The sequence below is a fragment of the Cyrtonyx montezumae genome, unplaced genomic scaffold (genome assembly GCF_038088225.1).
Source record: "Cyrtonyx montezumae isolate F1298 unplaced genomic scaffold, pur_monq_1.0 scaffold_26, whole genome shotgun sequence".
In the NCBI taxonomy this organism is placed as follows: Eukaryota; Metazoa; Chordata; class Aves; order Galliformes; family Odontophoridae; genus Cyrtonyx; species Cyrtonyx montezumae.
The window spans coordinates 2,028,379-2,056,333 of NW_027072003.1; the positions used below are offsets into that span (position 1 = coordinate 2,028,379).

At 57.3% G+C, this 27,955-nt stretch overlaps 1 protein-coding gene across 1 annotated transcript; it reads left to right on the forward strand.

Moving 5' to 3' along the window:
• Positions 1–121: 121 nt before the first annotated feature.
• On the forward strand, positions 122–27,903 carry SCUBE3 (signal peptide, CUB domain and EGF like domain containing 3). Its single transcript, XM_065740294.1, has 23 exons — positions 122–261; positions 7,898–8,020; positions 8,865–8,990; positions 11,793–11,927; positions 13,316–13,441; positions 14,232–14,348; positions 17,641–17,688; positions 20,340–20,456; positions 21,210–21,332; positions 21,986–22,102; positions 22,593–22,715; positions 23,178–23,312; positions 23,551–23,643; positions 23,724–23,840; positions 23,910–24,071; positions 24,251–24,454; positions 24,546–24,707; positions 24,941–25,108; positions 25,189–25,350; positions 25,828–26,025; positions 26,436–26,588; positions 26,747–26,826; positions 26,970–27,903. The coding sequence occupies exons 1-23, from the start codon at positions 177–179 to the stop codon at positions 27,117–27,119; spliced, it is 3,024 nt and encodes a 1,007-aa protein (XP_065596366.1). The 5' UTR covers positions 122–176; the 3' UTR covers positions 27,120–27,903.
• Positions 27,904–27,955: the final 52 nt, after the last annotated feature.

Here is a 27,955-nt window from a genome sequence, read left to right on the forward strand (position 1 = left end):
CCCAGAGCAGCTTTTTCCATCATTTCAGTTCTCTTCCCTCCTTCTGTCTCACACACGGCAAGAGGAGAGCCCCTTCCTTCTCTTGCCTTCCCTTTGCATGCTCAGCCTCTTATTTCCTTTGAAGCACAAGAAATCCCCCTTCTTGCCCCCGCTCCCGCAGGCAGGCGGGGATTGCAATGGGAGCGTTGCAGATTGCTGGATTGTACATGCTTGCCCTTCTGCTCCACTCTGGAAACACGCTGGCCAATAAAGCCAGTCAAGGTAAGAGAAATCTTCCCGAATCTGTTTGATGTGTGGACCTCCTGGTTACATGTGGGCTGGAGAAACGGGCAGCAATAGCAATGTAGTTGAGGTGATTTTAAGCATGGCTTGCAGATATCCCGCCTGCTGCCTTTAGTTGTTGTCTGTCTGTGAACTCTAACAATCTGCACTTAGGGTTGGGGTTTTGTGTGTGTGTGTGTGTGCGTTCGGGCTCTTGATCTCCAAGCGGTGGAGGGGGTGCAGAGGCAGAAACACTCTGCACCCATCACTGCTCCAAGGAGTTTGAAAGCTCTTCTGCCGTGGGGCTTTGCTTGCGTGCAGTGGGATCATGCCATGCGGGTGCGGGCGCGCTCCAGGGCTGGAAGGTGGGAGCATCGCCTTGCTGTGCTTTCCATCCACGCACACCGCTCCCCACGCACCGTGTTAGCCCCGAGCAGGGCACTGTGCAGCAGAGAACTGCAGGGATCTGAGTGCTGGCAAACCCTGAAAAGCACACCGTGTGTCCCCGTCCCCGTGAATGGGAGGCACATCCCATCGCTATCCCCATCGCTATCTCCGCTCCCGTGCTTTAGCCACACTTTCTCCTTCTCCCAGCACACACGTAGCTTTATGTATGGGCTATCTATATCTTAGGCTTTTCTATAGCACCTCTATATTTAGCACGGATTTTTCTCTACGCGCACGCGAGCACACACAGCTCTATGTGCGTGATCCCACCGGATCGAAGGGGCTTTTTTTCCCCTCTCATTCATTGCAATCCTGTTAGGATCTGTTGTTCTTATTGTGTTTTGTTGTCTTCGCCCCAGCGCAGGTGAGGTTTATCAAACCCAGCTCTGGCTCCTGCTATTATAGCAGCTGCACGGGGTGAGGTTAAATAGAGTGTGAATGAAATATGGGAGCGCAGTGTCTAATTGAAGACCTCATGCAGGCAATAGGAATAGCCGAGCTGAGCCCTGTCACTGACGAAGTTAGGAGGAATTTCAAGGCTATTGTCTTATCTGCCTTCAGTGTTCTAAAACAATGGCAGACTTCTTGGTCTGGAGAACGGGGGAGATTTTCCAGGGCAAAGGTTTGCTGAGAAGGCGTCCAGCTCCGCGTAAAGCTTCACAATTTAAGCTTAGAAAGGAATGCTTCGTTTCCCACCCACCCCCCTCCCCAAATTATCTTTCGTGTATGCATTGCTTTCATTTCTTATCATAATATTTATTTATTAAGGCCTTTCGGTTTCCAGTTCCATTTAAGCCTGAGCCAGAATTGCATTAAAATAGCAAAGTAAAATTCCATCGTGCAGAGACTTGACAGATCCCTTCGGGGAAGGAGCCGGGTGGAGAGGGGGTGGAGAGAGGTGAGCTAAATCCTCACCGCCCGCTTCACACCCGGGGCAGCGCAGGCTCCTTCGTACCAATCCCAGCTCCGGGCTGAGCCGAGCTGAGCAGGGCTGGAGGAACCCCCGGAGCCCACTGGGGCTCAGCAGGCAGCGGGAGGAGGCTGAGGGGCACGTGGGTGTTTGGGGATGTCTGCCAACTCCGCGTGGATTTCTCCATGCTCCAGCGCTGAGCTCGAGCATCAAGCCACGTGCCCGGGGTGTGCTGGGGGGGGACGGGTCTGAAAGCACTGGGGTGATGGTGCCCAAGGACGGTGCTCATCCCCGGCGCTTTCCCCAGGCAGTGCCACAGGCTGCGTGATGCTGTGTCGCACCACTCATGTGTGCCTGTATCAGCTGTCCCACACAGGGTGGGTTGCTTTTGCTGGAGAGCGGTGGGCTGTGAGCAGGGCTCCTTCACGGCGTCGCGTTACTTGGCAAAGCTCTGAGAGAAGGGCACTCCGCTCAGCCATGCATGGCACACGCCAGAGGACTGTGCTGGGTTTGCTGGGTCTGGTTAGGACTGGGTTTGCTTTCAAGTGGTGATACAAACCCAAGGCAGGGGAAGCTCCCGGGAGCTTCAGCACTCAGATGCTCCCTCCCCCGTGCCCTCAGCACCCCAGCTTTTCAGCAGGGCCGTGAACCCCAGCCCTTTGCCCACAGGCACAAGGGCACATCCTTATCCCATTGCCTCTCTGGCAGCATCCCATAAATGAAGACATCCCACAGAGGCTGCAGCCTCTCCCACAGCCGTGGCAGCTCCTGCACGAGGGCTCTGTTTGCTTCGGTGGGGATGCACCTGCAGAACCCACGCTGCCGGGGACGTATTATTTTATCAGGAGTACAAAATTTCCCTGCTGCAGCACGGAGATGCTGTTGGATTCCCCTCCCATCTCCGCCGGACCTCCTCCCCCTTGGCCTCTGCTTTCCTCCCTCTGCTGCATTCACAGTGTGCGACTGTTGTGCCTGTCCCCTCCGCCCCTCTGAAATATGAAATGTAAAACTGTAAACATTTCAACATACAGCAGTTCAAAGGAGATCTTTGACTGAGGGCGTCTGACATGCCCGTACTTAGATTAAAAAGGGGAGGGGGGTGGGAAGGAGGGAAGAAGAGTTTTTTTGTAACTGCCAACAGGAGTATAAATGTTCAGACACCTCGAGTCTTCCAGTGCAGAGATGTATGGCTGTCTCCAAGCGGCTCAGGAGTTTTATTTTTTTTCTTTTATTTTTATATAGATTTTTTCCTTCGCAGACGGTCGCACCGGAGTAATCCATTTAGGAAAAAAGTATGCATGAATAACCTTAACCTTCACTTCCAGCGTTATAAGTCCCCTGAGAGGATTCAGGAGAAGCCTGGGATGGCAAATAAAGTTTGCTCTGTCTCACGGCTGTGATTCGGAAAGGTTGTTTCCCACTGCGATTGTTGCTCCCCAAACATAAAACAAATGCACTTCTGAAGGAGAGCCTTGCTCAGCCCGATAAGCAGATGGAGCAACAGGAGCAATCCCCAGAGGAGCCACCCAAGTGCAGGTGGATGTGGAGATCTCTCCAACCCTGCTCTGCAGCCCATGCCTGAGCTTTTCCCTCCCTTTCCGTGCTCCTCCAGCATCACCACCCCACAGCACACTGCAGCCCACAGTTGCATCCCCCATCCCCACCCCTGTGCAGCAGGAGCCGTGTGCCCATCCCATCCCCAAGCACCTGAGTTAGGATTCCCAGTTGGGATGATGCATCTTTGGCCGACGTGCCCACACTGCCCACACCATCCCACGAACAAATGATTAATAAAGTGCCCCGCGGTGTCTGAGGTGGATATTAATACCCCAGTAAAAAGGGCTACTGAAGTTATAACGCTTTAATTTGGCATTAAGGCCGAGTGGAAACTCCACGCCTCTGCCAACAGCTACACACGTGTCCCCATACAGACAGGCTGCCTATAGAAAAACAAAGAATCGAACCAATTTGAAAGGCAACGCTGAAGCGCTGAGAGAAGAGAGAAAAAGGATTTGTTTTTTAGGGGCTCCCACTAGGTTCTTGCTCCCTTAGCTCAGCATCCTCCCTCCATTGACTCAGTCCTTCGGATGAGAGCATCTCTACTATTATTTCTAGTGAGGAAGTGAGGGGAGAGCCCAGCACAGGCTGTGCGCCATGCACTCAGCCATTGGTGTGGATGCCCTGGGGCACCCAGCCCCGTCCCGCTCCGAGCGACGCAGTGCTGGGGACACGGTCCCCCGGGAGGGCTCGAAATGGCAGTGGCATTGCAACCGTCTGCCTTCTTCAGCTGCCTTTGAAATGGAGAATAAAGCTGCAGCTGGAGCGGAACGGGGCCCAACGGCGAGCCCTGGAAAATCCCACCCACAATGGAATAAAAAACACCGCGCTGGGCGCTGCCACCTCCTCCAGGGCTGTGCCGTGGGCAGGGCCCCAGCACCGTGCTGCTGACCCCAAGGGCATGGGCGAGGGTTGGGGTGAGTGTGTACAATCTGCTCTCGTTAGCACTAATTAGACCCTAAAGTGTGGCTGAATCCAGAGGTGGAGCTGAATGCCCTTTGGGTGCATCTCTGGTTGAGCTGTTGAGTCCTCACCTTGCACAGAACCCCTCGGTTTGGAGGATTTGGGGCACACTGGCTTGGGTCCGTAGGAGTTTGAAATAAGGGCAGCTTGGATTATTGAAGGTGCTGACCCCAAATCCCAGCCTGGAGTTGGCACCTGACCCCAAAGCTCTGGAGCCGTGGGGTGGATCCATGAGTTCAAGAAACTCATGTGTGCAAGAAACCTTTAGATGTTGCTCTGAGGCACACGGTACAGCGGGGAAGTATTGGTAGGTGGATGGTCGACTAGATGATCTTGGAAGTCTTTTCCCACCTTAGGGATTATGTGATTCTGCAATTCTCTGATAACATGAGGGGGAAATGGTTTCAAACTAAAGGAGGGGAGATTTGATATGAGGAAAAGAGGTTTTTTTTACGATAGGGGTGGTAGGGCTACTGGAACTGTTTGCCCAGAGAAGTGCTGGGTGCCCCATCCATGGAGAGAGACATCCACAGTCGGACTGGACAGGGCTCTGAGCACCGTGACTGAGTTGTGGGTGTCCCTGATCGTGGCAGGGGAGTTGGACTGGATGGCCTTCGAGGATCCCTCCCAACTCAGTTCTGTGATTCTATGAACCCCAGTGAGGGCTTCATGGCCGTGGATGGAGCTGGCAGCATCAGCATTGCTTTTGCTTGAATCTCCCATTACATTGGCTTGGAAATCACATCCCTCACACCTCCATGGCTGCTGAAAGCACCTGCACCACTGCCATGGGCACCTTCAGAGAGAGGAATTTCCCACAGGAAAGCAGTGCTGTCCCGACAGCAAATTCACTCCGTGAGAAAATGCTTCTTGCAATGACAAGAATGTAAAAATTGGGTTTTTCAAAAGACTTTTCTTTGCTTTTTCAACTCCATCGTCTCTTAAAGATGCTCTTTAGGAGCCAGGATTTCGGTGTTCCAAAGGTAGGATCCCTGCCAACATGGGGATGGCTCCTGGAGTGGCCGTGAGGGTATTTATTCACGCTTCCCACACACACACACTTTTTTATCCTTCCCCCCCCCCGTTTTCTAATCCTGTAACCTTTCAGAATGTCTCCAGCTTTGGAAAAATTACAGAGTGGCAAATTTATAATGTTTTCTTTTGTGCTTTTTGCTGCTGTGTAATCTTTCCAAAGTTAGAGGAGTTCTGAAGTTACAGAATGGAAAAAAAAAAAAAAAGATAGAAAAAAACCCACCCATACATGTGTGAGAGGGAAAGCCACGGCATTGTTTTCAGCATCACAACACGCATTGTTCATTGTGTTGACTTTGAGGGCAGAGAAGGGAAAAGTAGAAAAAATAAATCCAAAAAAGTGTGATTTCTGGCAAAACTCTGGGAAAACTTCAACTCCATGGTGGGCAATGGATGCTTCGTGTTCAGGGAGCTCTCAGAGAATGGAGATGGGAGGTTTTGCTCATCCACTGCTGAGCAGGGTGGAAGCACGAGCTCTGTGTGCATGGGGGATGCTAAAGGAGCTGCACCCAGATCTATGCCCCTGAAACTCAGAAATCTGCAATATTTCATAGAACTATAGAGTCACTGAGGTCAGAAGGGACCACAAAGATGGGTCCTCAGTGCCACATCTCCGTGGTTCTGAGCCCCTCCAGGGATGGTGACCCCACCACTCCCTGCGCAGCCTGTCCCATTGCATCACCGCTCTTTCAGAGAAGAGATTTCTCCTAATATCCAACCTGAACCTCCCCTGGTGCAAGGTAGGGCCATTACCTGTCGTAATTTGATGAGCCCTGTGTAGGCAGATTTGGGAGCTGCAGAACACTGTCCTGCCATGTGCACACCTGGATGTTCATGGGTTTGGTTGGCCTCGGGGCTGTGGGCTCCAGCTATAGGAATTTATGAGTTTGGGTTCAAATTTGATTCAGCGTTGGCTTTGGGTCTGCCACACGGGCACTGTTGGACATCCCAAATGCATCCCTTTGCTTTGTGCACCAGGAGTGCTGTGGTGGGCACCTGGAGCCCATGGTGCACCCAGTGGGGCATCCTATGACAGCAGTCCCCATCCCACCTCACCGTGGTTTGGGAGATGACAACATGGATGCACGCAGTGAGACTCCAAGGTCAGCACTGGATACGCTGTGGGGTCTTTGCCCTGCAGTGGCACCTGGGCTGTCCCTACAGGTTGCAGAGCGGGCTCCTGTCCCCACACCACCCCACAGCTCCACCACCGTGGTGGGTCAGCCCCCAGCCAGTGATTAATGGCCCAAGGGAGGCGGCGGTGGCCGCGGGCCATGGCTAATGTCAAACAACAAATATGAATGCGTGCTGTAAATATTTATACAATGCACAGGCACGTGCTGCCTCCCTGGTGCAAAGATGACTCACATCTCCCCGCAAAAAACCCCGTGGTGGCCGGAGAGTGCTCAGCCCTTTGCTCCTGTGGCCATGGCCTCTGTCCAGGCGTGCCCCCGGGCCTGCCCACCCTCTGCTGGCTTGCCAGGATGCATCACGTCTTTGGGGACCTCCCGGAGTGTTTGTGTTCTTTGCATTGTGGAGAGGCAGATTTTAAAGGCAGCTGGGAGCTTCTCAGCCTTGGGCTCGTGGTTTTTGGGGTCCAAGTCTCTCCTATGGGAGGTGGCAGTGTGGGATGCACTGAAGGTCCCCAAGGCCGTGCTTGATGCTCAGCCCCACACCACAACCTCCACCCCACACAGCTCAGGCTTCTCCATTTCTTCAGTGCCATTAACACCTCTGCTCCCTGTGCTTCCTGCCATGGTGAGCCCTTGAGCATTGCTGAGGCTGTTGCCTGCAGTCTTATTCTCTGGACAGAAGCTTGTAAGTAGGAAGGAGAGTGATTTTTTACACGGGCAAATAGTGATAGGACAAGGGAAAATTATTTTAAACTGAAAGGGGAAATTTAGATTGAATACTAGGAGGAAATATTTTAATCAGAGAGCGGTGAGGCCCTGGCACTGCTGCCCAGAGCTGTGGGTACCCCAACCCTGGAGATGCCCAAGGCCATGGATGGGGCCCTGGGCAGCCTGAGCAAGATCCCTTCCAACCCAACTGTCCCATTGTTCTATGATCTTTAAGGTCCCTTCCAACCCAACTGTTCCATGACCCTATTATCTTTAAGGTCTCTTCCAGCCCAGCCATCCCACAGCTCTATGATGATGCCCTCCGTGCTCTGGTGCTCTGAAGCACATCCCAGCTGTTTGGATGGAGGATGCCCATAGGGGCAGTGGGCCTTTGAGGAATGGTACTTTCGGCTGTGCCCCCGAGGAAGCTGTGATGTTTTTCCCAGTTCCCCCTCCCTGGTTCCTGCTCTCAGGTTTATTTATTGTGGTCCCTGTTAATTTGTGCACATTCCTCCGTGCCTAAGAATAGAAAGCAATGATGATTATTTGGGTGACTGGTTGGCTCAGGAAGCTGCTAATTGGAGACAGAGGGTTTCACCTCTAGCTGGGCTGGCTTCAGCCTGGACTTGCAGTGCCTGAATGTTGCTTCCCATCAGCTGTGTGAAATGATTGCTGGCTCCAAGGGTGGCTTTAAGGAGACAAGGTACACAGGTGATGCTGTTCTGGAGCACACCAGTTGCCCTGGGGCTGGGTGCAGTGATAGGGAGCAAAGCAGGAGAGTTTCTCCCTTCCTCCTTCCCCACTCTGTGTTGTGATGCTTGAAAACCTCCATGGCTGCTGAGGGTCTGCATTCTCCTTGCTTCCATCACTTCCTCTCCCCTTGCAGATGTGGATGAGTGCGTGGAGGGCACCGACAGCTGTCACATTGATGCCATCTGCCAGAACACCCCTAAGTCCTACAAGTGCATCTGCAAGTCCGGCTACACCGGTGATGGGAAGCACTGTAAAGGTAAGGACGTGCTGCTGGAGCCCCTCCAATGAGCCCCAAGCACCAGAGAGAGATGCTCAGCCACCCCAGCCCACTACAAACATTTTATGAACACAAACACCACCCTGGCCTGGTGACATTGCAGTGCATAGAGACAGCACTGCATTTCTTTCCCTGCCAATAGCCACGTTCACAAAGATCAGTGCTGCTTCAGCCCCAGGAGGGTCACCGTGGCTTTATTTGCAAACAAATCCAGGTTTTCTTCCTGTGGGGTTTGCATCCCAGAAGCTGCAGAATTAGGTCAGCAGTTAAAACATGCGAAGCATAAGCATGTAGGTGTCTGAATGCAGCAAGGAAAGGCAGGAAAGAAAGGCAGCTGGGCAGGAGAAGACTTTCTGAGTCAGGAGGAGTACAAATAGTGACGGAACTAGAGCAAGATCCCAGCTCAGATAGCACGCAGACATCCTGCCCTCAGGAATTCCCAAATGGTTCCTGGCTTGTGAGGGGACTTTCCTCCAGAAAGGACAGGCAGTGGAGCCCTGCTTTAAGTGCCTGTGTGTGGAAGACGTGAAGCCATACCCTTCCAATGCATCGCCCTTTGGGTGCACAGCAGGGGGACAGCCCTTGTCTGGGACTGCCAGACTTGCAGCAGGAGGGATGGCTGTACATTGAGCTGATCATCACTCAAGGGTGCAGGTGGGACTCTGCTCCTTTGTGGGGCTCAAAGCAGCTGTGGAGGGATGCAGTAGGAGCTGGCGAGCAGCAGCAGGGACTCCAGGGTGACACATGAGCTGGGGCAGGGACCAGGCTGGGGCTGCGGGACACAGAGTGCCCCCTGCAGCTCCCTGCCCTCCTCTCTTTGCAGATGTCGATGAGTGTGAGCGGGAGGACAACGCAGGCTGTGTCCACGAGTGTGTCAACATCCCTGGGAACTACCGCTGCACGTGTTACGACGGCTTCCGCCTGGCACATGATGGCCACAACTGCCTGGGTGAGGGCTGGGCTGGCTCAGGGCTGGCTTTGTGGGAGGATTTGTTGTGCCAAGGTTCGCTGCTGGCTCAGGTTGCTGATTAAATGGACCTTGGCAGCGTGAGGTCCTCAGCATCTTTGCTTTTGCCAAGAAACCAAAGGCGAGGGCTGCCTGCAAAGTGCTCAAACCCGGCAGATTTAAGAGTGTACAAGCAGCAGCAGCTTGCACACAAACACGAAGCTAGTGTGCAGATAAAGCAGGCACAGCCCTGTTTATCCTTCTGTCCTTGCAGAGGGTCAGGACCCCCATGCACTTTGCTTGGCCCCGTGCTGCAAGCCTCATCCTTGCACCTGCTGCAATCCCACTGGTTTGCCTTGCCCCAAGGAGCGGCGGCTGGGGGCTTTCAGCCTCCCTTCCAGGCTATGTTGCTGGTGCTGAAAGCAGATAATCTGCAAGTTGCATGTTTCAGACATGTTATCTGAGAGAGCTGCTGACAGCAGAGGCACGGGGGATGTGTTTCATGCAGCAACAGCTCTCCAGGGATGGGGACAGCACTGCTTCCCATTGCACAACGGGGATGCCGTGAGTGCTGGGACAAAACTGTGTGGGGATGAGCTGTATATTGGGGTAAGGTGGGATTGGAGGCCCACCCCACTGCTGGGTTTGGGGCCGATGGGTGAAAGCCGCGTGCTGCCAGAGGCAGGACCAGCCTGCAGGGCTCTCCTGGGCGCTCGTGCTTGAGGTCAGCCCTGCACCTGCCAAAATAGATGAGTTAAGAGCAAATACGGTGGAGATGTGAGCCGGCATGAGGACTGGGTAAATAATCCCGAGGCCAAGACAAACCCAGCATCTGCCTACGGAGAGGCTGCGCATCCTTCCACTGCCCCGAGCTCCATCCGGCCGCGGCACGGCCCAATCCTCCGTGCTGCCCACACCGCAGCACCCGCTTCCTTCCACAGCACCCACGGGGGCACCCGGCCGCCCACCTCCCCCACCCCGCCCTATTTTCTAATTAGCGTCTGCAGCGGGGTCATTAATGAGCTCATCACTAGAGGGAGGAGGGGGAAGGGGTTCTGGACACATACGCTTCGCATTAACCGCCATCACCGGGAACTTTGCAGCCTCCTCGGTGAAGAGGGAGATTTACACAGCTGGAGGGAGCGCAGGCGGGCGGCCCTGCCTTCCCCTCCCTGGAGAGGATGAGCCCAAGGAGAAGAAAGCGAAGCTGGGCTCGGCTGGCCGCAGACGTCATGTGTTTATAGAGTGGGGTGGGAGGGAGCGGCGGGCGCAGCGGACACGGGGCAGCCCCGGATCCCCGCTCCATCCCTTCTGCAGCTCATGCCAATGAAGCATCTCAGCCGTGCTGCTTCGTTTTCAGGACAGCACGAATTTACCCTTTGGAGCCCATTCTGTAGTGGAGGATGTTGATACCCCCCCTTTTTTTTTCCCCTGCTCTTTGGCTGCAGGCATGAGCCCAGGGGGTTTTCCCAATCATAGCCAAGCTTTTCCCACCCTCATTTGACCAGAAGGCAGAGGCAAAGCAAAGTGAGGGTCTTGCCCAGGCTTTGCAATGCCTGAATGGAGAGGAAGAGCCAGGAGCCCGTGCTCTATGCACAGATAACCCACAGCCATTGTGTGCTTCCCCGGGAGAGCTGCAGGATGGGCCCAGCTCCTGCCAGGGGCTGATGGGGGCTTGCTGGGTTGGGGCTACAGCCACTGTGCATCCCCTCCGTGGGCGACCTTTTGAACCAGGACAGGAATTCAAGCCCTCGTCCTGACACGGGGCCTTCTGGCTTCTGCCTGCCTCCGTTGCATTTAATAAAATAGGTATTAGAGCGGCGGAGTCTCGTTTCAGCCCTCAGTTTGGAACAGCTGCCTCCTCATTTTTGTGTAGACCTTGGAGGAGAAGTCGCAAGACGTTAAGCCCTTGTTATAAACAGGGGATTTGAGGAGAGTTACTGGTATCTGCAGGACATTGCTTGGCTGGGATGAGCCCTGGGGGAGGCTGCGAGCCCTCTGCCATCGCATGGGATGTCCCTGTTTGTCCTCCAGTGGCCTCAGGCGGTGCCACTGCCCCGTGACAGCTCACAGCCAGGGCTCAGCCCCGCTCTGAGCATCCCCAGGCTGCAGCAGCACGGTGCATTGCTCAGGGTGTATTCATCCCAAAAGCGAGGGGTTGGCTCAGGCTGTGAGCCCCTCCATGCTCTGTCCCCACGCTGCTCTTGCAGTTTTTCCAACATCCTCCGCTGGCAGGGCTCAGCTTTCTCCTGAGCTCTGGGATGCTCAAGTTTGCTGAGGTTTTCTTTGGCACAGGGCTCCCTGCTCCTGGTGTCATCACCCGGAGGGGACGCGGATGCAGTGATGTAGGGCTGTGGCACTGATCCTGCAGCACTCGGGCTGAGGATTTCATCTCTGCCTCCTTCCCAAGCCGGGATGCTGCAGGGGATTTGAGTCTCCTTAAAAGCAATTGTCCCCGCTCTGGGCTAGAGTTCCCGATAATGAAGACCAGGCACTTCCCCACCAGCAGCAGTCAGAGGGGCACAGCCTGCCTGGGGATCTGGGACAAGGAGAACTCCTTCCTCTGTGGGTTGGTGTTTCCATCTGTAAAATGGGGCCACCGTTTTTTTTACTCCTGGAGAAGTGTGTGGCCTCCAAGATCCACCCGTGGATGTGCCGTGGCTTCGTCCCCTGCAGCACTCAGCATCACCCTTTCTCCAAGCTGGGGGACCCAGGGTGCAGAGCAGAAGCAGTTTGCTGCACTTCGTGTCCTGCTCCACTCGGTGCTGCACAACCACGCTCACCTCCGTCTCTTTCCCTTTGCAGACCTGGACGAGTGCTCGGAGGGCAACGGCGGCTGCCAGCAGACCTGTGTCAACATGATGGGCAGCTACGAGTGCTTCTGCAGGGAAGGCTTCTTCCTCAGTGACAACCAGCACACCTGCATCCAGCGCCCCGAAGGTCAGTGCTCGGCACCCCCTGACCCCTTGCTGCCCACCCCGAGGGAGATCCCCACTTTGGGGCTGTAGGGTAACCCCGGATTTATCGCTAAGTTCCTGAGCAGTGTCACTTTTTGCTTCGGTGGTGACCGTGGGGTGGCTGGTGGGCTCCTGCACCCAGCCCAGCACTGTGCACAGCTCTGGTGCTGCTTCCTGACCCCCCCTCAGCGCTGGGAGCGCTGCGAATTTAAAAGCAAACTTGGCACGAGCACGCTGCGAGAGGACACTGCAGGGCTAATAAACATCCCAGAGTAAAACCCTTGCAGGCCCCTTAATCAAGCTCAATAATACCAAACGGAGGACGTTAATCCCATAGCCAGAGCCTTTTATTAAACAAAAGGTACCCGCAGCTCCCCGCGCTGCTCTGCGAGACGCATCCCTTCCTGCCAGGTCCTGCGCAGCGCCGATCCTTCCGTCTCAATATCAGCTCTAAATTGCTGCCGTCTGGAGCGATCTCTTCGCCAAAATATGAGGAAATGAGAGAGATTTATTATTATTATTATTTTCTAACTCTGCTGATTTCTATCTCTGCCGCTTGGCAAAGCGGTCACATGAGTTTCTCTTTCCTCCTTCCCGTTCCCAGCTGTGCTGATCCCTTGTGTTCCCCGGGGTATCTTGCCCTGGCTCAGTGGCATTTCTGTGTCCCCATCCCCTGTGTGCACCCGGCAGGGATGGGGTCGGTGCCGCCGTGGGTGGCCCCGCTCTGCAGGCAGGGACACAGGTGCTGCCCTTTGGAGCCCATTTTTGAGCTGAGCATCTGCAGAGCATCGTCAGCGTGGGGAGGGCTGTGTGGGTTCTGCACCCCGAGGTCAGCTTTGTCAGGATGCTGCCTGCGTGCTCCCCTCGCTCAGGTTTAGGGGTGAGGAGAAGGGGTGAGAGGGTGAGAGCTGATCCCTGGGCTGTGAGCCTGGGAGCTGGGAGTGCTTTGGGACTGAGAGTTACTCACTCTGATTTTACTCCTGGATCAGGCACTGCCAGAGCTGAAGCATTCAGCTTTAGAGAGACAAACCTCACTGTTAGGGCTGCTTCCTTCCTTCTGGGGTCCTTGCCAGCACTGCATCTCCCTTCTTCCCTCTCTGACCCTGGATGACTGTCTCCTTTCCCCTTTTCCCTCCTTGCTACGAGCGGACACAGAGCAGTGAAACCCTGCTGGGCCAGGATCCCCTGGCACAAGCAGCCACCAGTTTTGATAAGATCCAAAAGGATATCTTCCCTTGGAGCAAAAACCAGCTGCCTCAGACCTTTGTCCCTACACTTCTGCCACGCTGCTGGGCACAGAGAGGAGCAGGAGAGCAAACCTCAGTGTTGGTGACCTTCTGGAGCTTTTCTCTGCTTCTTTCACCCCTTTAGAAGGAATGAACTGCATGAATAAGAACCACGGTTGTGCCCACATCTGCCGGGAGACCCCCAAGGGGGGCATCGCCTGCGAGTGCCGCCCGGGCTTTGAGCTGACAAAGAACCAACGCGACTGCAAACGTAAGGAATGCATGAGGGATGGAGAGCCCAGTCCCACTCTGTGGGTTTGTCCCAATGGCACAGATCCAGCCCAGCCCTGCTGCAAAGCCCTAATTCCCCCACGAGCATCCTGAATAGCATTGTAGGGCATCCCAGGGGTGCAGCACCCTCTGTCCATGTCACACCAGCTTTGTTTTCCCATGAGGAAGATGAGCAGAGTGTGATTGGCATGGGGGGGGGAGCGCAGGAATCCTCTCCCTGGGGCACGCAGTGCTCTCAGCCCTTGTGATCTCCTGCCAGCATCTCTCTGGCACGGCCAGGTTATTAAATATATATTTCTGTCTTTATGCAATTGTTTTTATTTTGCTTCTTGCTTGCTGTCTTGCAGCAAACATGTAAAACTGCTGATGAGATGCAGTTTTAATCCTATGGGGCTGTTTTCCCTCCAAGTTAAAGGCAAAGCACAAAGCACACCCTGGGAGGGCTGGCAGGGGAGCACCTGAGTCATTCTGGAGCCCACGAAGCTCTCACTCTGCCCCTGTGTCGCCGCTCTGGTGCTCAGTGGGTCCCCTTCCACCAGGTTTACTGGTGACATTTAGCAAATCTGCCAAAAAAACCCCGACCACATGGGAGTTCGTACCTGCCAAGATCCTGCCGGGAGATCCAGAGGGTTTCAGGAATTGTCTAGGGGGAAGGAATGTGTCTTAGGACCTGGCTGAGGTTTCCCAGTGCTGCCCAGCCTGGTAGGAGGGGGACACAGGGAGGAGGAGAGAGGCTGTGGGTTGTGACCCCTGCGCTTTGTCCCCCTCAGTGACGTGCAACTATGGGAACGGCGGCTGCCAGCACACCTGCGATGACACGGACCAGGGCCCCAAGTGTGGCTGCCACGTCAAGTTCTTGCTGCACTCTGATGGCGTGACCTGCATAGGTGGGTGTGGGGCAGCTGAGAGGGCTCACGTTGGGGCTCGGGGCTGCTCCTTCGGGTGAAGGAGTTCTTTGGGCTTTGGGGATGGGGCAGTTCCTCCTGCCAGAAGCTCAAGGCTGAGTTGGAGTGGCTCAGTGAGGGATGCTGTGAGCATCTGTAGGGCTCTGGGCCTCATCACTGCCCATGGGCACAGAGCAAAGTGATGGATCAGGAGCGAGAGTGTTTTTGGGGATGCTCTAGGTTGAGGGAGGAGGGGGGGGGAATATCTGGGGACAAATGTGTCACAGCTGTGTGTGCTGAGGTCCCCACCTGCCTTCATGCTGCAGGAGGGAAAGCGGTGGTGATGTCCTTCACAGTAGCAATTGTCACTGTCCCTGTGGTGCCACCACCTCCATCCAAGAGCAGCAGGGATGGAGCTGGAGGGCTCCAATTTGGATCCATGTGCTCCATCCCGACTTGGCACCAGGGGGTCTCAGCTCATGAACAATTGTCTTGAAGAAAAAAAGAAGGAGTAAATGCAAGCAACCAACCCAACCCTAAACCAACCACCCCAAAATCGTCCTTTTCCTGTATGTGTTTTCAAATTGGAAAACATCAAACAGAGATAGAAGTTTTACTGGTTTCATATGCTTGCGCTGCTTGACAGCTGATTTGATTTAAAAAAATGTTACATTTGGGGAGTGATTAAGTCCACAAATTGCTCCAGACGTTTCAGTCCTTACTGCAAAATAGAAAAGAAATAGTGTTGAGAGCGACTGGAGGAGGCAGCCCACTTTGGGCTGCTCACGGCACAGGGACCACTCTGTGCTCCCCAGGCTCTGCCCTCGGGGTTGAACCGGGGGTGGGGGCTCCATCCATGTGCACTGTGCCCCCAGCAGAGCATCCCCTGCCCACTCCCAGCCTGCTCTGAGCAGTGCTGCGCTCCCATCTTTAGGGCAGCAGGGAGCTGAGTGGGGTTTGCTCCATTGCACACTTTCTTCTCCCTGCTTGCTGCATCCTGCCCCGGCTCGGTGCCCAGCGGGGTGGCTTTGCTCACCGTGGGTGACTTTTGCAGCCCACTCACCCATCTGCTGTGTGCATAGGGCTCCCCGTGCCCAGTGTGAGGCTGGGGAGGTGTCAGGCACTGGGGTAGTGCTGCTGCCCAACGGGTGATGCTCCACTGGGGTCTGTCTGCTGGAGGGTCTCAGCACGGAGCCCCGGGTGCTGCAGGTGTGAGAGGGGCATCTCTGCGCTTCAGCAATCCCACATCCTCGTGAAGGCCTTGGCCAAAATGTCCCCTTTCCACCCCGATTTGTGCACTTCATCTCTCGGGGTGGCACATCCCACAACCTCTACTCCATCCTCGTGGGCTCTTCCCCCCAACTCCCACCTTCCTGAGGGAGATGACACTGCAGCCATGGATTTTAGGGGGCAGCTCCGAACCTCCTGACCCTACACCTCCATCCGCACAGCTCTGCAGGGACAGCCCTGTTCTGCTTCACATCCCCCCCTCCAGGGGGGGTTCCCAGCCCCCCCACACTCACAGCAGGAACACTGCAGGACTGTGCTCTGGGCACAGATTTATGGCCGAGGTGGGGGCTGAGGTACCTGCTCGGATATTTATAACTGCCCGCATTTGTTTTACAGCCAGGGCTCAGCAAACAGCCCCGCTCCCCCCCCCAACACAACCCCAGGACTCCCACCGCCGCCCCCTCCCCTCTCCCCTTCTCCATTTCCTCCGAAATATTTCATCATTTCGAGGGGGAATAAAGTTTCCAGCGAGGGGAACGCAAACTCTCTCCCCGGGCTGCGGGCTTTGAAATCGTACGCGGTGCGTTTGATGGGTCGGTGGGGCCGTCCCCTGGTCCAGGTTCCCTTCAGATCACACCACGCGGCAGGAAGCGCGAGCAGCCCCTCTGAGTGACGGTTTCATTAGGCTACGGCCGGTGTTTTTCATTTTTCCGCTTTTTATGGCCGCTTTTAAAAACGAGGATAATGAAGAACATGCCTGGGAGCAGAGCGGGGCCAGCCCTAATGGCTCCCAGCGCGTCTGCAGCATCGGGGTGGGGGGGGGGATGGGAGCTGCGGGGGGAGGCCGGTGACCTCGGATATTTATGTTGATGCTCTGAAAAGGGGCCTTTAAAATAAAACAAATGCAGAACAAATCGCCCTCCGGATTAAAGCCTGGGTCGGGTCAGCCCCGGGGTGCGGTGCCCGTGGGGAAATGCAGCGCTGTGGATGTGGTGATTTTCTGCTTTCTGGGAGGGTTTTGTAGGGTAAAACCGACGCATCTCCCGTCCTTTTGGTGTTTGGAGTGCATAAGGGTGAGCCCAGAGCTGCGGATGGGCAGGAAATGCGATTTAGGTGGAGAAGGAATCAAATCCAGCTCCGGTTTTATGGCAGATTTCCCAAGCTGTGTCCGGGCAATTTGTGCCTCTGATGGGCAGTGCGGTGCCAGGGAGAAGGTCTGGATCAGAGCTGGGAAATGCACAGCTCCTGGGGGAAGGAGGGCTTCTTGGGGAGGGGGGAATGCAAGGCCTGGGCACAAGAGGTGGTTGGCCAAGGGCTCACTGTGCTGTCCTGAGCATGGAGGAGACCACGTCCCCTCTTGGCACTGCGGAGCCTTGGAGGTCCCATGTCTTTGCCGGTGGAGCCCTGCCCTTGAGTCAGGTGCCCATGGGGCAGGCTGGGCTCCCTCCTCCTTTTTCCCTTGTCTCCTCCTTCCCTCTGCTCGGACCCGGCGTTGTGTCTCATCCAACGGGGATGTGATCATCCCCAAATGTCTCCACATGCCCCAAGCATCCCCATCCCCCCCAATCAGCATTGCTCCGGCACAGCTGCGGGGCTCCATCCCCCCAAAAACACCCAGCATAAGGCAGGACAGCCCTCAGCTCCATGCCACAGCTCCCAAAAACATTCCCCGGACAGCTCTTAGGGTGCAGCCCGAGCGCACCAAGGTTGGGCTCAGTAGCCCTGCCTGCCCCTACCCTGGTGAGCACTAATATTGGACAGCAAGGCACCGTTCCCTGGGACTAATGGGCTCTTCACTAATGCTCTTTGTTGCTCGCTTTCTCCCACGCCTGCCCTGCTGCTTGAGCAAAGCATCGACCCGCTGGGGATCGGAAAGGCCGGGGGTGATGCAGACAGGGTGACAGATAGCACAGGACCCAGACCTCGGGTTTGGGTCCTTCTGGGAGGTGGGGGACTGTTTCCACCAGCTCGAGAGGCAGCGGAGTGGAACTCATTGTCGTGCGACGCCAAGCGAGCTTCCTTGCTGGACACTGTTTCTAAATCACTTTTTTATAATGTCAAACAGGGGAGAGACACTTCCAGCAACACGTTATCCTTGAGACGTTTTCTAATGGTAAATATTTTTGTTCTCTCTTTCTCTGTGAAGGGGTCTTGCCTCGAGATGCTCACTGGGGGGGTGAGCTCTGGGACTAACTGCATGCCCGCTTCGCACGGCCGCGCTGCCAGCACTAACCGGCACTGCTGCTGCCTGCACGCCGCGCCAGCAAACCTTGTGCTGCAACCAGCTCTGCTTTTGGGGATGCAGAGAGCAGCAAGCCCCTCCCTGGCTGTGCTTGCATGATGCTGGGTGCCCGCCTTGCCTGGGGCAGGGGTGATGGTTTTCTTGTGCCCGTCTCTGCGGCCGTAGCAAAGGTGGGAGTGCTGGGTGGGAGCAGTGCTTCAGAATCGCCCCGGTGCTCCGCTCTCTCCTGTTGGGGATCAGGGCCGTCGCTTGCAGCAGGTGTTTGAAGGAGCTGTGCTGGAAGGCCAGGGCAGCAGGCATCACTCAGACTGTGCAGGGCTTTCTCCCTGCAGTGTTTGCAGCCCGTACCGTGCACCTCTTCCCACGTCCCTTCCTCTCTTCCCTTTCCCCTTTGGGTGACTGCTGGCAGCACCCACGGTGACCTCACCCCCAGGAGCCCTCAAGATGTCACTGCAGATCCCCATCTCCTGGTGACACATGGCAGCACTCCCCAGCTCTTCCAAGAGCAACCCTTCCCTGACCAACCCCACCATCAAACCACACTTTGGGGGCTCTGCAGAGCCTTCCCCAGGCTCCTTCCGCAGGCAGCACCAGGGAGATCTTCAGCTCTGTGCTGAGCACACCAGGCTTTGGTCACCCCGTGGTTCTCCCCATATGGCCGTGGGGCTGATGCCCCTTTGCTGCCACCCAGAAGGTGGAGGCAAACCCAGAGCAGTGTGGGCAGTGGGAGTGTGGGGGCACACGTGGGGCGTGCTTGGACCCGGTGACAGTAACAGTGGAAGACACTGCAGTGTCATTGCCATGGCACAGCGAGGTGTGTATGAGTGTGTGCATGCATTCTGCTTTGTCTTCTCCCCCCCCCCGAGCAATGGGGGCCCTCAGCAGATGCTGTGTGTGCAGTGACTCGCGCTGGCTTGCAGCTGCCAGCACCACCGAGCAGTGCTCCTGTCCCAGGGCCACAACACCCATCCCTGACCCTTCACTCTCAGCTACCCCAGAACCCAGCTCTGCTTGCAAAAGCTTTCTGCAAGTCCTGGGATGCGCTCCCCCTGCTTTGCAAAGGGCTTTGCTGCGCTGTCCCTGCAGGGCTGGCTCCTGTGCATCCCGTGCGGGGCACTAAGCACTCACTGCAGAGCTCAGCCCTGAAGGGGATGGATGGCTGGGGGAGAAGGGAGCCGTGCTCCTGCTGCTCCAAAAGCATTGGGTTCACTCTGAGTGCTGACACTGTTAACCCACTCCCCGGGCCCCCCCTGCCCACGCTGCTGCAACAAAGCTGAGTTAAATTCTTAATGGAGCCTCCATGAAGTTCCCCTTCCCCTCAGTGCGGTGCCGCCGGTCCCGGGCTGCGGGGTTCATATCTGCAGAAATCCATCCCTCGCCGTTCCATTTTGTAATTGTGCTGGCTATTAATTGCACGAAATGGTCCCTTTGTTCTCCTATTATGGGACATCACAAAAATAGCAGCAGCGAGACGAGCACAGAACGATCCCAGCTCCGTCGCCCCGCAGCAAATGGTTGCACGGTTCCGTCACTGGGCCCCACGCAAAGAGCAGCAGAACCTGGGGTTTGCTCTTTCCAAGGAATTTCTTCAAGGCACACTCATGTCGGGTTCCTTGAAGCCCCAACGCCTCATTTCCCCCACGCCCGCCTCCGAAGGGGAAGGCTTTATTACCCTCTGTGAACAACTTCATGCACTTCAAACCATTGTTCTAGCGGTTAGGACCCAAATTGAAGATTGATCTTGCAGGGAAGCTGTCAAGCTGAAAACGCTTCGTTTCAATTAGTGCCCCTTCTGCTTTTACCAGCAACAGCTGACTTTGATAATGCTGGAATAATTAGCTGCTTTTTTTATTTTTTAACGTCTTTTTTTTTTTTCTTTCCACTGATGCTGCCGGGGTGTGTGTGTGTGTGTGTGTGTGTGTGTGTGTGTGCGTGTGTGTTCTGACCTTACAAACCGCCTCCCATAATAGCCCGTGCATCCGGATGGATCAGCGTGCCCATCCGTGGGGACAGCACGGTCTCGGGTGGGGTGGCATGTGTGGGACAAGCAGAGCACTGCAGGCCGGGTGGGTGCAACTGGTGCGGAGGGAGGGCTGTGCACCTGAGAGCATCTTTGCACACCTGAGTGCTGACAGCCCCCGTGTGCCCCCCACTGCCTGCAGCTCTGCTCTCACGAGGTGCTCCTGAGGAGTCCAGGAGCATTTCGTTGGTGGTAAACCTCCCACCCTCAACACTGCTCCGTCTGTGGAGCTCCGTGTGACGCCCTCGGAGGACGGACGGAGCTGTCCCCGCTCCTTTGTGGCACCGCAGGGGCAGATGCGGTGCAGGAGGGCTGAGCACGGGACGGGGAAACGCGGGTGCTTTTCCCTGCCTGCAAAGCTGGGCTGTGCCACACCTCTGGAACCCAGCGTGCGTTAACCAGGAGGCGTCAAAAACCCAGAGGTGCTTCAGTGGGGCAGGGATCGTGGTCCTCCCCCCCCCCTTCAGCTCCTCACTGCGGTGCTCCTTCCCTCTCCCCGCAGAGACGTGCGCTGTGAACAACGGGGGATGCGACAGCAAGTGTCACGATGCGGCCACCGGCGTGCACTGCAGCTGCCCCATGGGCTTCATGCTGCAGCCCGACAGGAAGACCTGCAAAGGTAGGGGTGCCCGCTGACCATCGCTTGTGCCCGTAGGGAAGGCTCTGCCGCAGCTCGGCACCGTGAAACTGGGGGACCACCTCCTCGTGTGGGTTCTGTGCTGATCCAGCGCGGCCCCGCAGGGTTTGCAGAGCTTCCCAGCCGCCTCCTGAGACGGCAAAATCCCGAATTCTGCGCCGAGCTCTCATCTCCTGCCTTTTCTTAAGGTGCCCGTTTGACATTAAAACGCATCAGCACCGCGTGCGTCCACGCGGGGGATGCGGGGGACACTGTGACCCCGGGGCCGCGCGGGGCAGTGCCTGCACTGTGTCACTCATCAGCTTCGGGAACTTGACCCCGCTTGAAAGCAGAGCCCCCCCAAAAGGTGCTCCGCAGCCGCCTGCCCAACCTGCTGGCTGCTTCCAGGAGCCCCCCCCGCCCCTCCTTATTTCTTCGGGGCTGCCCCTCCGGTTCAACGGTTTCCAGGAAAGCGCAATAACGCGGAGCCATCCCCCCACGTCTGGGGGTTTTATTGCCTCTGCGTGGCGGTTTACAGCCGGTAACAAAGGGGAAATCCCGGCCCCGGCGGTGGGGGGATGGGCAGACGGCCGCCTCTTCCCGACGCCCTCCCATTTCACAGGTCGTTTCCAAGCAGTAAACTGTGCGATGAGCTGGAAAAGGGGAAAAAATATAAAATAAAAGCAGAGCCGGGAGGGCTGGGGATGAGCAGCACGCGTGTCCCTGTCCCCCCACCCCCGCTCCCCCCCTCCCCAGACATCGACGAGTGCCGGCTCAACAACGGCGGCTGCGACCACATCTGCAGGAACACGGTGGGCAGCTTCGAGTGCAGCTGCAAGAAGGGCTACAAACTGCTCATCAACGAGAGGAACTGCCAAGGTGAGGGCGCCGTGGGGACGCTGCCCTCTGGCCCCATCTCACCCCCCACCCGGGCACTGCTGGGCCAATTTAGGGGGGCACGGGAATCCCCCCAGAGCCACGGGCAGCGCTGCAGCCTCCCCAGTATCGCAGGGTCTGGGTGAGATTGGGGGGTTGGGGGGGGGGGGGGCTGATGCTCCAGGGCTGCGACCGCTTTCATCTCTGTCCAGGTTCTACTCTCTTTACAAGCTTGACGTGAGCGCGGCAATTAACTTAATGAAGCCAACGAAGTGATGATCAAACCCTCTGGGCCGGGCTCACCTGCGCACGCGGGGCCGCCCCAGCCGGGTGCCCTGCGGGGCTGCACAGACAGCGCTGGCACCGGCCCCGGGGCAGGACCTGCCCGTGCAGCACCCCATGAGCACCGGGCAGAGCCAGGACACTGCACCAAGGGCACCGTTTGGTGCACCTTGGGGCTGAGCTCGGGGTGGGAGGAGTGGTGGTGGTGGTGGGCTGCAAGGAGCTCAGAGCGGGGAAGGTGGGACACGGCCCTGTAGAGCATCCCAGCGTGGGGTCCCAGAGTGATCCCAGTGCAGCCCCCAGCTTGCAGCACGTGAAGGAGGAGCGTGCCAATCCTCACCTCCCCCGCCTCATTTTTTTTCACTCCCCATCAGATATCGACGAGTGCTCCTTCGACCGAACCTGCGACCACCTCTGCATCAACACCCCCGGGAGCTTCCAGTGCCTCTGCAACAAGGGCTACACGCTGTATGGGCTCACCCACTGCGGAGGTAGGGCCGGCCGGGGGCTGGCAGTGGGACTCAGGTCTCGGGGGGAGCACTCGGGGCACCCAGAAGTGGGGCAGCCCCATGGGGTGGCAGCGCCCCATGACCCCTCCGTGCACTGGGGCTGCGCAGGGGGAGCACGTGCAGTCAGACTCTGGTGTCTGCAACTTCAAACGCAGCGGCAGGAACAATTTGCGACTTGTCTGCGAGCGGGAGAGAGGGAGAGAAATCCCCGGCGTTGTTGGCAGCGAGCTGGGACGGGGTGGGAAGGGGAACATCAAAAGGGGTTGATTTAAGTTTGACGAGGCGGGGGCGTGCGGCGCCCCGGGATGCAGATGAAACACGTGGGGTAGGGGCGGTGCAGGATTGTGCTGTGGCAGTGTGGGGTACCCCGCTTTGTGCCATTTATCTGTCCAAAATCACATCCTTGAGGTGGTTCTGCATCGGAGCCGGGGGGTCCCACTGCCCCCCCCCACCTCTCTCTCTGTTCCCATAGATGTTGATGAGTGCAGCATCAACCGCGGGGGCTGCAAATTTGGTTGTATCAACACACCTGGCAGCTACCAGTGTACCTGTCCTGCCGGCTGCAAGCTGCACTGGAACAAAAAGGACTGCATAGGTATGTTGGGTCGAGACCCACCCCAAATCAGCTCAGGGGGTGCCACAGCCCCAAGCATCACAAGGGGTGGGATGGGTTGGGTTGAGATGGGATGGGATGCGGTAGATGTTGTCCTGCTCCCCCTGCCCTGGGACTTCTCATTGTGTTTTAGTCCATGCTGGGGCTGGCGGTAAGCTTTTGCAGTGGCAGTGCACCTAAAAGAGCAATTTTCAGGGCCCTGGCCATGCTCTGGTACTCAGCTGCCCCCTTTCATTGGGGCCGGATCAAGCCAAGGGCAGCTCTGCTCTCCAAATACAGAAATCTCAGTAGTCACAGCACCAGAAGGAGCTGGGGGTGGAGGGAGGGTTAAGATGCTGCTCCAGGAGCCCCACACTGTTCTTTTCTCCCAGCTGGGTGGGGGGGGGTTCCCACCGTGGTCCCTGCTCTGCGCCAGCCACGGGTGTCCTCACTTGTCCCCACCAGCCAGTGCATGTCCCTCAGAGCTGGTGAAATGCCTGTCAGGTTCAGTGCCACCCCGGGCCACCCTCACCTGCAACAAGACGGGCAAGAAGGACAGCTGCGCCCTCACCTGCGCCTCCAAGGCTCGCTTCCAGCCAGGTACGGGGGGGACAGGAGGGTCCTCATCCCCTGCGTGCCCCAAACCAGGGCCAGAGGAGCTGCAGTGCCCTCAGGCTGCGAAGGAGCGATGATTTTGCTGGGCTGGGTTTGTGCAGCGCAGGGTCGGTGCAGTGCTGGGTGCTGCACCCTGGGCTCTCTGCACAGCTGCTCCTGGGGGGATGGGGTGTCTGCAGTGGGGGCTCAGCACTTCACCGACCCCTGCTCCTCCTTCCTGCAGAGTCTGACAGCAGTTACACGGTGAGCTGCGGGACGCCGGTGCTGCGGCAGGGCGGGCAGCACAGAGCAGCCAACAGCAGCCAGCAGTGCCTCGGTAAGGGGGCTGTGGGCTCTCATCCCCTGGACCCCACACTGCCCCCCACCCGCGGGTTCAGCACCCGCCTTTTCTTTTAGAGACTGTCGCTGCCCCAATCAAGCAGAAGGCTTCCTTCAAGATCAAGGATGCCAAGTGCCACCTGCACCCGCGGGCTAAGGGGAAGCAGGACGAGGCGGGGAAGGCTGGGGCACAAGGTGAGCAGGGGCAGGGGGATGCTCATCCCATCCCAAAGGGACAGGTGCTGATGGACACCCTGCATGCAGGCGGTGCTGCACCCTGCTCCGACTGCCAGGTGGCCTTTGTCAACCTCAAGTGTGACTCGTCCAAGAAGGGGAAGGGCCGCCGGGCTCGCAACTCTTCCACTAAGGAGGTGACACGCATCACACTGGAGTTTGAGGCAGAGATCAAGCCGGAGGAGACCACAGGTGGGCTTGGTGGCATCCCGTTGTGTCCCTGTGCAGCAAAGAGAGCCAGGGTGGTCCTCACCCTGTGCTGGCTGGGCATCCAGCAGAGCCCCCAGCAGGGCTTTGCGTGACAGAGAAAATCCTGTTGGGTTTCTCTCTTTCTCTCATCACTGTTTTCTCTGTGTCCCCCGCACCCCCAGCCAGCTGCAACCTGCACTGCCTGCGACAGAAAGTGGAGAAAAAGCTCAAGTCGGCCATCAAAGCCCTGAAGAAGTCCATCAACCAGGAGAGGTTCCTGCTGCGCTTCGCTGGGATGGAGTACGAGGTGGCGAGGAAGCTGAGCATGGCCCCGGAGCGGCAGGAGAGCTGCGGGCCGGGCCAGCAGCGCCTGGGCACCAAGTGTGGTAAGGGAGAAGTGCAGGGAGCTGGGATGGGGACCGGTGTGTGTGTGTGTGTGTCCCCAGCATGCCACTGACCTCCAGCCCTGGCTCTCAGTTAGCTGCTCGCAGGGAACCTATTACCACGGGCAGACGGAGCAGTGCGTCCCCTGCCCCTCTGGCACCTACCAGGAGAAGGAAGGGCAGCTCTCCTGTGACCTGTGTCCCCGCAGTGACGCGTTCGGCCCTGTGGGAGCCACCAACATCACCGGCTGCACAGGTATGGGGGCACAGAGGGGATGGGGGAAGGGGACATCTATGCACCAACCCCGATGCTCTGCCATTGGTCCCCATCCAGAAGAGGCAAAAGCTCTGAGCACCTCCAGGAATTGCCCCCTTGGCCACGGGAACAGCATTTAGAAGGGTCCCCGTCCCACTTGTCCATCTGGAGGGGCGGGGAGCAGGATGGGGGGCACCCCATGGGCTGGGTCCCAGCGATGGCTGTGCCTGCAGGTCAGTGCCCCCCCGGGCAGCACTCCGCCGACGGCTTCAAGCCCTGCCAGCCGTGCCCACGTGGTTCCTACCAGCCCGAGGTGGGGCGAGCGCTCTGTTTCCCCTGTGGGGGGGGGCTGACCACCCGGCACGAGGGAGCCCTCTCCTTCCAGGACTGTGACACCAAAGGTAGGTCCCAGCAGTGCGGGAGGGACCCACTGGAGCTGTGGCAGCGGTAACGGAGCTCTGTTTGCTCTCTGTTCCCCCAGTCCAGTGCTCTCCCGGGCACTACTACAACACCAGCGTGCACCGCTGCATCCGCTGCACCGTGGGCACCTACCAGCCCGACTTCAGGCAGAACTACTGCATCGCCTGTCCTGGCAACACCACCACCGACTTTGACGGCTCCACCTCCGTGTCCCAGTGCAAAAGTAGGTGGGCAGCGGGTGCGACGAGCCACGCGCTGTGAGTGGGGCTCCTTCCCCAGAGCCACCCCCTTAAAATAGCATGCTGGGTCGCTGCCGTGCTCCGTGCGGGTGGGCGTGCAGGGAGTGGTGCTGATTAAGAGCTCAGCCACACCACCCCATAAACCTCTGCAGCCCCAAGTGCCTTTGCTACTGGTTTCCTATCCTTCTGTGCCACCAGTTTCTTGCCCCTTATGCCACCAGCTTCCAGTTGCTCCACACCATCATTTCCCAGTCCTTCTGCACCCTTTATGCCACCAGTTTCTTCCCTCTGTGCCACCTGTTTCCAATCCCTCTGTGCCATGTTTTCCAACCCTCTGTTCCACCAGTTTCCAGTCCTTCTGTGCCCTCTGTGCCAGTTTCTTGTCTCTCTGTGTCCCCCGGTCCAAATGTGCCCTCTGTGCCACCAGTTTCCAGTCCCTCTGTCCCTCTCCTGCCATGCAGATCGCCAGTGTGGAGGCGAGCTGGGTGAGTACACGGGTTACATCGAGTCCCCCAACTACCCGGGGAATTATCCTGCCAACGTCGAGTGCACGTGGAACATCAACCCACCGCCCAAGCGCAAGATCCTCATCGTGGTGCCAGAGATCTTCCTGCCCTCTGAGGATGAGTGCGGGGACGTCTTGGTGATGCGGAAAAACTGTAGGTAACAGAGCGTGGTGCAGTGCTCATGGGAGCTGGGGGAGGACAGAGCAGAGCTGATGAATGCTGAAGGAGCATGGCAGGTCCCTGCGTGGCAGTGGAGCGGGTTTATGCAATGGGAAGGTTGTTGGGGGGGGAAGGGGTCAGCGTCGTGCTGCTGCTGTGCTGCCTTGCTGCTTTGCAGGGATGTGTGTGGAATGAGGGCTGTTTGCAAGCTTTTCAGGTTTAAAACCCTGGAAGGAAGGAATTGCTTTCGTTCCAAGGAGGGAATGTCACTGTTCCTGCTATTAAGAAGGGCTGGGGGGGCAGCCTCAGTGCCCACAGACAAGCCCCATGCCTTGTGTCCCCTTTAAGCATTGGAGCACAGTGAGGTGGGGGTCATCACGTGTTCCCTCGCTGTCCCCCTGCAGCCTCTCCGTCCTCCATCACCACCTATGAGACGTGCCAGACCTACGAGAGACCCATCGCCTTCACCGCTCGCTCTCGCAAACTCTGGATCAATTTCAAAACCAGCGAGGCCAACAGTGCCCGGGGCTTCCAGATCCCCTATGTCACCTATGACGGTGAGCACGGGGCGGCAGCATCCCACCTGGGCACTGCCTGCTCTGATCTGCAGGAGCCCAGGTCACATCTGTGCATCAGGGGGAGCTCGGCGCTGGGGATTGGGACGCTGGGTTTGGGGAGGCATGCCCTGAGCTGGGTTCTCACTTTGCTGTTGCAGAGGACTACGAGCAGCTGGTGGAGGACATCGTGCGGGACGGCAGGCTGTACGCCTCCGAGAACCACCAGGAGATCCTCAAGGTGAGCACTGTCACCTCCCAGGGCTGCTGGGGTGAGCACGGTGCATCGCTCCGGTTCGGGGCTGTGCTGGGAGCGGTGCGGGGCTGAAACGGCTGTGCGCTGTGCCCAGGATGGGGGATGACATCAGCTTTGCTTCCCCTCAGGACAAGAAGCTGATCAAAGCGTTCTTCGACGTGCTGGCACATCCCCAGAACTACTTCAAGTACACGGAGAAGCACAAGGAGATGCTGCCCCGCTCCTTCATCAAGCTGCTCCGCTCCAAAGTCTCCAGCTTCCTGCGGCCCTACAAATAGCGCCCTGACACCCGGGGCTGTCCGGCCACCGAGGAAACCCTCTCCTCCCTCACTTCCTATTTCAGTTTTCCTCCTTCCTCCTGCTCGGCTCCGGCAGGACCGCCACCTCCCGCCCCGCAGACAGCTCCGGTCTCACTCTGGTCTCACGCAGCGATGCCGCCCCTCTCTTCTGCAGCAGCTTCTTCACCCCATCCATTTCCTTCCCACCTCTGTGCCGGCTCTGTCCCATCCCTCGGTGCCATCTGGGTGATCGCAGCCCCCCCAGAGCTCATCTCCTGCCTCCCCCACCCCCCCACCAGGGCAGCTGTGGGGGCTCAGCTATCAGCACAGCTTTGCAGAGGAACCTGAGGGGGGGGAGGGGGAAAACACAAAACCAGAAGAAACCGTAAGGCCTACTTCGTTAAAAATATCCATGGTAAGGAATGAGAAAGGACAGAATGGGACAGCACGGTGGTGGGGGCACAGTGGCACTGGTGGCCGTCCTGCTGCAGAGCCATGCTGGCACCCGGTGCTGGAGGAAGGCATGGAGGACAGTGTCTGCATGGGAGAGACGGAGCAACCGAGGAGGACTTCAGCTGGGTGCGTTCTTCACCCCACCCCCCCGGGGACACTTGTGCCAAGGAACCAGACTTCCTTACAAGCTCTGCCAAAGAGTAACTCGACGACAGAAAGCAAGCTTTGTGAAGAGCAGGAGTCAGCGTTTGTGCACTAGGATATCCTCCTTTCTACCTTTTTCATATGTATTAAGTGCAATCATTTGAGTCTTTATATTATTTAGAGGGAAGTTGTTTTGGGTTTGTTTTTTTTTTCTACTAGAAACTACAATATTTATACCT

Bases quoted from the DNA above. Each gene is read 5' to 3' on its own strand.
- SCUBE3 (XM_065740294.1), top strand. From the start codon at position 177: ATGGGAGCGTTGCAGATTGCTGGATTGTACATGCTTGCCCTTCTGCTC. The intron at 262-7,897 runs GTAAGAGAAATC...CTCCCCTTGCAG, and splicing joins GGCCAATAAAGCCAGTCAAG to ATGTGGATGAGTGCGTGGAG. The intron at 24,455-24,545 runs GTAAGGGAGAAG...CCTGGCTCTCAG, and splicing joins GCGCCTGGGCACCAAGTGTG to TTAGCTGCTCGCAGGGAACC.